At 42.7% G+C, this 10405-nt stretch overlaps 1 protein-coding gene across 3 annotated transcripts in view; it reads left to right on the forward strand.

The window, feature by feature from the left end:
- Positions 1-5851, forward strand: part of cdh19 (cadherin 19, type 2) — a 30637-nt gene extending 24786 nt beyond the window's left edge. For 2 of the 3 annotated variants that reach the window (XM_030397466.1, XM_030397467.1), the window contains one exon: positions 2205-5851. In XM_030397466.1, the coding sequence (XP_030253326.1) occupies positions 2205-2722 (518 nt within the window). In that variant the 3' untranslated portion in view covers positions 2723-5851. Of the gene's footprint in view, positions 1-1539; positions 1583-2204 lie in introns of all 3 variants that reach the window. The other variant, XM_030397468.1, reaches the window with a different exon arrangement.
- The last annotated feature ends 4554 nt before the right edge of the window (positions 5852-10405 follow it).

The following is a 10405-nucleotide window of genomic DNA, read 5'->3' on the forward strand; positions in this document are numbered from 1 at the left end:
TATATATGTATGCAGTTAGCTAATTAGTAAAAATGAATAAAAAGCTTTTAATAGTGTTTCTTTAATCTCTGAAGAGTTGATACCTTTAAACTCGTTTCTCCTTCCCTGACTCATTTAATTTTATAACTTCATTATGTGCCAGTTTGGTCTGGACATTTAATCAGGTTTCACCTCTTTTCATAAAGTGACGCCTGCCAGTGCACAATAGGTTAATCATCAAGCAAACACCAACAGTTGGCTAGTTTAAGCTAAAGCTGCATTTGTCCATCATTAAAAGTTTGATTTTGAGCCATGAGAAGTGCTTCGGACGTCTTCAAGTGACGGTGAAAAGATGTTTAAAATGGCCAAAACTTTAATTTTGAACCCTGTCAGGATGTCACGTCGACTTCATTAGTGAATTAAAAAAAAAAAAAACCTTCATTCCGTCTCTCCAGTGGACATCTTTTCAGTCTTCAGGTGCTCGTTAACATAAGTCACCATATACTCATATCACATAGGCTGCCTCATCAGACTGCATCCAGAAGGTTTCGTCTGTGATGAGCGCTGATCGGGCCGGATGCTGTGCATCTTTCACAAATCCAGGATGTTCTCGTAAAACACAGTTACGACCACGCTTAGCAGCTTTTTGAAACATCTGGCTGTTGAGGGTCCCGAGCAGACGAGTGCTCAGCGGAAAGCATGCGTCCGTCAACCAGGACACGTAAAATCAACAATGAAAAACGTCTGAAAACTACTAAATACTATTTATCTCTCAGTTATAGTTACATGAGATCTTCACTGGTGTGTTAAGCTAACTCGATTTGATTTTGTCAGCTTCGGGGCTCCATTCTGTGACCTGACAGGTTTGTTCAAACGTCGACAGAGACTTTATCTTGACTTTCAGACGGGAAGCGTCTTTCTTTCATGATTCTCTCAACCCTGAAGACCTCTGAAAGGTCAGGAGCAATTCAAGTGGAAACTTGACTGTTGATGTACTTGAAAAAAGAAATAAAGTTACGCCAGAGAACAATAACAAACATCCGTCAATCACAGAGGGGATGTTTCTGGAGTTTGGCATATCCACACATCTTTCAAACAGCCAATAAAAAAGGGCTGCCGCAGAGATCACCGACGATCTCGTCCTGACAAAATTTTTGGCAAGATTTCCTAGAGACCTCGGCGAGACTGACGAGACAGACGTCTGACTTAAGCGTAATTACTCTTTCTGAGAGGCACGTTAGGAGCGGAGTTTGTTTTGTTTGCGCGAGAGGAGTCAAGTGTGCCAGAGAGCCGGTTTCTTGCACCGCGGCTTCACAGGATTTCACTAATGATGTCGACTGAGATTTTTGAGGAGAAAGAGGGAAGCGTTGCCAGCTCCGAGTAAAGGCGAGACATCCATAATTACTTAACTCATAGTCATTAGCTGCAAGGTGACCCAAGGATCAAACTCCCCAAAAAGTTAGTATATTCCTTTAGGAAATTGCTTTATTACGGCGCTTAATGAAACTATGACAATCTCACCGATGTCACGTTACGAAAAATAAGTCATTCTTCTTTCAGCGGATCTGTCGAGCTAGAGCGGCTCCCGCCTCGCATCACTGTGGCAAGTATCCAGACGTGTGTTGAGCGGCAGGATTTTTCATTAACAAATTTGCACTTTCATTTGAATTTTTTTAAAACTCACCAGTGTGCCTTTAACACACACACACACACACAAACACACACGCTCTTAAAATGCTGAGAGGCCTGCAGAGCGATGATGTCAGGTAATGAGCGGACTGGTTGCAATACATCAGCAGCAATGCCGTCCGGGGACGTTGATGGGTTTGCATAGTGAAGAGCTTTATTATGACCTCAGCTGCTTTGTGTCCTCCCCGTGCCCATCACATGAAAGATTAATGGCAATACCTGCTATGCTAACATTGTGTCGGATGAGCACAAAACAACGGCAGGAATAAATAAAACACCCTTTCCCGCATTCTGAGCCACGTGGAGCCAATAAAAGAATTCTTTCTCTGTGTGTGAGCTGAAATTAAAAAAAAATAACTTGCAGCCTAATTTACCCCTCTTTTTTAAAATTTCTTTTGCACAACAAGTTACAGAAAAACAAATCTGACTGCTGTTGTTGTTATTTTTTTCCCTACATTACCCTAGATGCTTCCTTGTCGCTAAGCTCATGCCCCGGTGTTTAACTGTAATGATCTCCTACTGCGTTGTGTCTGCAGTGCTGTCAGTTCTAATGCTAATGCTGAGGAGACACAGGCGGAAGCAGCAGGAGGGACTGGAGGTGGAGGCGAAGGATCTGGAGCTGCCCGAGACGGTGTCGCAGAAGGTGCTGTATTACGGGGAACCGGGGGGTCTGGGAGCAGACCGGGACTTCTGCCAGCCCGCCGTCCCGCTGCGCCACCACCCCAGGAGGAGGGAGAGGAGGCTGCGGATGGAGGACGTCAGGGCGAGCATTCGGATGTCCCTGCGAGAGTCCCACCTCATCGGGCCGGAGGACAACGTCTTCAAGCAGTTTATTCTGGACAGGCTGGCGGAGGCGGATGAGGATCCTCACGTTCCCCCATTCGACTGCCTAAGAACCTACGCTTACGAAGGGTCCGGGTCTCCCACAGGCTCCCTGAGCTCGCTGGGCTCGTCTACTTTGGAGCTCGAACCTGAGCCACCTGTTAGTAATCCCAGACCCTGCCTGGTTAGACTCACCCCGTGGTACGGCCCGGGAGAGGAGGACACATTCTGAGGGGCTCTGCTGGCTGACCTAAAGTCAGTGTTTGTCTCGCTCAACCTTCTTCCATAAATTCAAAGCTGCATTAATTTATATGTGGTTGCTTGGGAACAGTGGCACAAACACGACATAATCACATTAAGAAGTTGTCGTGGCGGACGTGTTAGCCACAACAACATGGGCATTCATTGACAGGCAGATATCCCTTCTCCTTCTCCTTCTCCTTCTTCTTCTTCTTCTTCTTCCTCCAGCTCCGTGTTTCATTTTCCATCAACTCCTGAGAAAAATCACATGACTTTGGCCTGTAGCTGCTCCACCATGTGTAGCTGGGTGCTTTGTTTTGTCTGCTGTGTATTACTGGGCAGGTGGTGCACTGTGAGTGTTTTTGCTGAAATATATACAGGTTGCTGATTCTTCCTTGGCTTGAAAACCAAACAATGACCAAAAAGAAGCTAAATTGCTGTTTAAGCTTCGGGGAAATGCAGAGATAATATTGATTCATGCAGCTCTAACCAATCATTTCCAGCCTTAACCAAAATTAAAGACTTTATTTATAGAATTCAGCCTCTAAATGTGGCTTTCCGTCGCCCTCCTGCAACTGTTTTCATGTTACAACATCGCTGTTCTGACCCCACAAGTGGTTGCCAGTTTGTGCGCTACACAACATTGCTAACGCTAGCTAATGTTGCTCACAATGGCTAGCAAAGTTTACCCAACTTTTTTTATGCTAGCTATCGTATGTTAACGTTTCTAATGCTAGCGAGCTAACATTTGGGCATGCTGGGGGCACACTTTTTTAAAATGTTTTTTTTTCCACAAAGTAGCAACTAGCAGGACTATTGATGCTGACGAATCACAGATATCACGTGATGGCAACAGTTTTGTACTATTTTTATACTACCACTAAAAAGTATATTATTTGTTTTTGACCGTTTCCTGCCCCAATCACCAGAGTAAAATGTGAACACCACTGATGCATTAACATTTGCACGTACTCCAATAGTTATTCACATCACATGTTTACGACTGGACTCTCACACCAGGAGGTGGAGGGGATGGTGGTGGACAAGGGTACCAAGCCAGTGACCACTGTTCTGGACTGGGGTTTCAGCATTCGTTAGAGTGAAACCACTGGATATTTTTGACGATGGCCGACAGAATTTCATATCATTCGTAGGCCTGACAGCGCAGCCTGACATGTTCGTGACGATTTCGACAGGAAGTCAGGACATCTCCAGCTGTGTTTGTGGCGACAATTTCAGGTATTTCAAGCCAAAACACGCTCTTTACCCGACCCTGAACAAGAGGTGTCTGTGCTTAAACACAACCATTGTAACATTTACAAATTGGCTGTTTTGTTGTTCGGGTTTAAGCACCTGTTGCATGCACAGCAGCATCAACAGACCATAATGTGATCCAGCCACAACATTGATTACTGCGTGCAAACCTTCTCCTTCTCATCCGTCTCTCGCCTGGATGAATTGTTGCTTTTTCTCTTTGTTTACAGCACGCCACACTGCTGCATGTGGTTTCCTCGCTCTGCCCTGAGTATTAGTCACTAATGCTGAGGTGCCTGAGTCAGAAGCCGATGAAATCTCACAATCTGGGCACGGCGATATAATTCATGCTTTATTCATTATTACAGTTATAACAGTGTGACACGTATTGTATAATACCGACAGTATTACACAACTGTGGAGTTTACATTTTTATACAACTTGTCATATTATTGAGTTCCTATTGTGTTGCTGTTTTTTGTTGTTTTGGCTCTTAACATGTGTATTCGTATCATCCGTTATGAAACTATATAAATCGATGCATTCTTTCCTTCCCGTATGTGCATTGCAACATATTTTTCCAAACAGTAATTGTGTTTTATTCTCACAGAAATTAAAGCTTGTGCACAAAACAGTATCCATTAAATACATCGGCTGTTTCACATGTGTTTTGCAGTATGATGAGCCTTTTGTTGAGTCCTGCATCACACGAAGCCAAAGTGAGATTGAAAAGATGCCTAAAAAGTTAGCCGAGGCTTGATTTTAAATGTGTAAAGGAAGTGGAAAAACTCTCGGGGATCACAACAGCCCGAGTGCTGTGGAAAAAGTGCATAATAGAGGGCGCCTGGCTCTCTCGTCTCTCTTCATGGTCATTTACAGGATTATTGGCAGACGCTACGCGCTCACTGTTTGTTGTGTGGGTGGCTGCTCGAGGGGTGACTCGAGGTAATTGCACGGGGACGAGGTCCGGCCCCCTTCACCTTCTCATCCGCTAATTGGGCTGTTTGCTGTCCGCGAAGGTCAGCGTTCGGACTTGAGAGAATACTGTTACTTACTGAAGAAGAAGAAGAAGAAGAAGAAGAAGAGAAATAACTGGAGAAACTCACACACACAAACCTATTTGCGAGGGGAAAAAAAAAAGTAGCTGAACTGCCTCGAGGTAGCAGAATATGGGGGAAACAACTAATTGCTTGAATCTATGCAGCCTCTTTTTCCTTTTTCTCGCCATGGTTACTTGTGTGAGTAGGTGCACCACTCAGCAGGACAATTTCCAGACATCGCCGCAACTCAAAGTGAGCTTCAAATAGCTCCCACCGTTGGAGACAATCTATCCAGGCCAGCGCTTTTTAGACTAAATCATTGTCTGACAATGGCTTCTAAAGACACAGGTGCTCTCAAAAAAAGGCTTTTTTCACCGTCCTTTCAGTCCAACATGTTGGGTATTGGATTTTTTCCCATAAAGGTTCTGTTCTAATTCCTTTTTCAAAAGTGCCTTAATGTCAAAAGTCATTCAGCTCCTGGTGTCATTTAACCTTCTGAATTTCTGTCATTACCCATGGTGAATATCACGGGTAATTTAACCTAACAGCCCTTTTCTTTGTGTAATTATACCCATTACAGCAGTGTGAAGGATTTCTCTCCGTCAACCGTCTCTGTCCTCTGCTCTCCTGCACAGGTTACAGATTTCGGCTCGTCTTCTTTTTTGAAAAAAAAAACGACGGTGCCAAGCCCATCACACAGAGCGCCACAATGCTCACTGGAGGGTCTTTGAGTGGGGCTCTCGTTTTGGCAGACAGCGAGCTGATTGAAAAGATGCCCGAGAACGATTTTTTGAGAGCCATTTAAAAAAAAAAAAAAAAAGAAAGAATAAAAATCATTAGCATCGTGTAAGGCCTTAAGGTTTTGGCTGAAGAGAAATCACATCTTTTGTGCGCCGGTTCAGTAATGAGTAGATAATTGCTACAGTATATAGAGTGCGGCGTTGACGACTTGGACCTGATTCTGAGCACCACAAAGCGTATTACTACAGTGTGCGTCTCGAAATTCAAAATATCACCTGTTTTGTTCTCAGTGCCAGCAGTTTTTTACCCAATTTCTGGACTCAACGTTGGCAGTGTATATCTCTGCAAACCTTGGATATGTTGAACCTTTATATTTCTTTATGTTGCCAATTTAAAGGGGCGCTCTGTAGATTTAAAGAGGAAATAAGGTCCCCAGAACACAGCCAGAAAGATGATTACAGTGTCTGTGATTTTAACCAAATATGAAAAGAAAGTGTGAAATGTCCTCCATCTTATAACTGATGGAGGATGGAGATTAGATGACTGGTTGAGCAGGATGGATCTCATCGCTTCATCATTAAGATATTTCATTGATCAGCCAGTGATCGCAGTGATGTTAAATTGCAAGCAGCAGAGCAGAGGCTTGATGTTTGAATGCAGACGGTCTGAAATCTTCACCCACACTCACCAACACGCAAAGTTTTATGATCCCTTACTCATAATCAGACTGTTATCGCCCCGCCATGTGCGCTGGATTCAAATCTGACAGCAAATGTGTTAAAAGATTATGCAAACTTTGGTGTTTTTAGGATTTACAGAATACATTTCCGGGGAAGTTGTTTCATGTGAGCCGTCGCTACTCCGGTCCATTAATGAGCTTTCCCCTCGTTGGTGATGAGACTTGGGGATTGTCAGACTTTGAAATGAAATTAATAAGTAATAAAGAACTTTGGAGACTTGTTTTGTTGCTCATCAGAGGCTAATTGGTGGCTGTTTGGGGGGAAGGGGGGGTAAGACACGATACCATTTACAAGACAGTTGAAAGTTTGATGTCACGCCTGAGGCAGCTGGATTATTATCAAGACTATTCGTGCTGAAGCTGAATTTTTGTTTTGGGGTGGATCTGGCTCAAGAAACTGTTTTATATTGCTGAGTCATAACAGTAGCAACTGGGTACTTCTCTCTTCACGATTGATGTGGGGCTGTAAGAGTCCACATACACAGAGATTCAACAGTGGGCTTATAAACTGTGGTCGTCAGCTTGTTGGTAACTCTTCACGGAAGTAACGTTAGCTTCATCAGGTAGCTAGCTACAGCGCAACACCTGAACAGGTTGATTGGCAGTGCCTCAGAAAAGATATATATCCAGAAAACAGTGTGACTGTTGCAGACTTGGTGATACGCTCGCTGTTTGGTTAGGTTTAGGTAAGAAAATCTACTTGATTCGGACAACATCGTGGTTTGGGCCGTAATGATGATGTAACCTGAGTGTTCGGGACAGCAGAAGGAACGAACAGCTTCACGACCACAACTATGGAGGACCAAACCTGACATAAGTATAAATAAATAAATAAATAAATAAATGCATAAATAAATACATAAATAAATAAATAAATGCATAAATAAATACATAAATAAATGCTGAAATAAATGTATAAATAAATAAATGCATAAATAAATACATGCATAAATAAATGAATAAATAAATAAATGCTAAAATAAATGTATAAATAAATAAATAAAAGTATAAATAAAAGAATAAATGCTTTTTATTTATTTATACATTTCTGTTCACCTACATTTATTTATTTCTGTATTTCTGTTCACCTACATTTATTTATTTCTGTATTTCTGTATTTCTGTTCACCTACATATATTTATTTCTGTATTTCTGTGTCCACATGTAAATGAGGAGGTAGGAGGTCCTAACCTCAGTCAAGAGCATGATTGGTCAAATCGGAGAGCCAGACAAAAGCAAACGATTCCTGATCTCAAGCCTCCCTCTCTGTAACGTTGTAAACAGCTCCAGTTAGCTTAATGGCCTCGACCAGTGTGACAGGTTAACTGGCGTTCATTTTAACTTGCGAGGGTCCCAGATGTGCTGGTGGTGTGGTTGGAGAATCTTGTCTGGTGATCCATGTCCGCTAACCAGGAAAAACATTCTGTTCATCGCTCCAAGTCATGTATACGTGTATTCGTTTTGACGTGGCTTGAACACTTCTATCCACACGGAGAAACCGGGGCTGCGACTTGCAAACCACTGCTAGACGAGCGCTACAGAGCACAAATCGTCCAAAAGTGCATGTTGTCGGTCTCATATCTTTGTCGTGAATCTCTGTACTCTCAAACAACTCATGTGTGGAACAGTATTAAGCATTTGTTCACGCCGAGCGGCTCGAGAGCGGCGTGGACACCGCTGTTAGCAGTTAGCTGCTAGTTAGCTTTTAGCTGCTCGCTGTAGCGCTAAGAGCGTAGTATCCAGGATAACTGTTGATACATGTTACCACCGAGAGTGAGATACATGTCTGGGCTTTCCTATAAAACATTGTCGCTACGGGTGTTTGTATCACAGGTTGATCTGGACGTCTCACGCTTTGCCACAGCTGATTGACCTCACGCTGAGCTCGGGCTGGATGTCAACGTACTCTGCAGACTGTTTGACCAGCAGGCTGTATGACAGTGTACAGTTTTCACCCTGACTTAGCTTCAGCTTAATAACGATGTATGCGGCTCGGAACGATGGCTTTAAGCGACCATTTGAACAGTGCGGAATGAAAAATACCCGATTGTAACTGGTGTCACAAGGTAGCCTGGACGCTGCGCTACAGCGAGCAGCTAACATAAGAGCTAAAAGGGGTCTCCACTCCGCTCTCGAGCCGCTCGGCGTGAACAAATGCCTCAGCCTGTTCCACCCATGAGTTATTTGAGAGTACAGACATTCACGACAAAGATATGAGACCGACAACATGCACTTTTGGACGATTTGTGCTCTGTAGCGCTCGTCTAGATACACATATACATGACTTGGAGCGATGAGCAGAATGTTTTTCCTGGCTAGCGGACATGGCTGAGAACCCCTCTCTTTCCAGACGGGATTCTCAAACCACACCACCAGCACACCTGGGACCCTCGCAAGTTAAAATGAACGCCAGTCAAATTCATAACTAAACCAGAGCTACACGAACAAATGTCAACAACTGCAGCTAACAGTTAGCTGAGCGGGCTTGCTGGTAGCCAGCAACATTCCTGTATAGTGTACAGGAATCAGCGCTGCTAGTAAGGCAGAAGTAGTAGACCCTCATCGAGCACACTCCTGTAACCAATCATGCTCTTGACTGAGGTCAGGACCTCCTACCTCCTCATTTACATATGGACACAGAAATACAGAAATAAATATATGTAGGTGAACAGAAATACAGAAATACAGAAATAAATAAATGTAGGTGAACAGAAATACAGAAATAAATAAATGAAGGTAAACAGAAATGTATAAATAAATAAAAAGCATTTACTCTTTTATTTATACTTTTATTTATTTATTTATACATTTATTTCAGCATTTATTTATTTATTCATTTATTTATGCATGTATTTATTTATGCATTTATTTATTTATACATTTATTTCAGCATTTATTTATGTATTTATGTATTTATTTATCCATTTATGCATTTATTTATGTATTTATTTATGCATTTATGCATTTATGCATTTATTTATTTATTTATACTTATGTCAGGTTTGGTCCTCCATACACAACAACACTTCCTGTTACTGAGCTAACCAATGAGGAGCATGCAGGTCTTGGACAAAGGTAAACGTAAGAGAATCAGAACAGGTTATTCAACTCTAACTGCTTGTAAATATGCAAATAACTGTGTAAACAAATAGTAAGGTCTGCGCACAATACAAGTTATAACTGAAGTTACGTATGTGTGTGATGTAACTTAACAAGATAAAATAACTTACCTTTAAGTTTTGTTGCCCATTGGACATGAGCTTGTTTTACCCAGCAGTCCACTCTGCCCTCCTCCTGATTCAGACTGTGGTGCTCTTTAAACTACATCACCTTACTTCCTCCTTTGCTGCTGTAATGCTCCCTACGACCACTAGAGGCCACTGCCTAACAACAAACAACTATGGGCCGTAATAAGCTGTTTTCTCAGTCGACCTGTACGGTCATTTATATCATACAAAAATGCATGATTTCGCATTGTTGGACTTTATTGAACAAACCGTTAATGTTAAGCCCTTCCAGCTTCATAGTATGCAAAACGATGATGCAAATTTCAGATGCAGCCATTCTTAAGCACCCACCCGATTAGTGACTTCTTCCTGAGATGAGAGGAAAAGCAGAACAGCCTGCGACCGTGTGTGTGATTGTAGAGTTAGTGAGCCTGTTGCTAATTACCAATCATCATTTTGACTCCGTCATAAAACGAACATAAAAACATGCCCCGCCATTTCCTTTCTTGACGAAGCTGATTGCAATCCATGACAGCGCCGAAGAGCGGGGGCCGCGCAGGAGGCAGTCGAGAGGTCATCCTTCAACTCAAGACTCGGCTTCAGGCCTCATCACGGCCGTCATTACCGCCAACAACCTGCTCTTGGCTCTGAGTGTGATTTTGTAATTTCCTGTT

Source organism: Sparus aurata, chromosome 19, assembly GCF_900880675.1.
Source record: "Sparus aurata chromosome 19, fSpaAur1.1, whole genome shotgun sequence".
Lineage (NCBI taxonomy): Eukaryota > Metazoa > Chordata > Actinopteri > Spariformes > Sparidae > Sparus > Sparus aurata.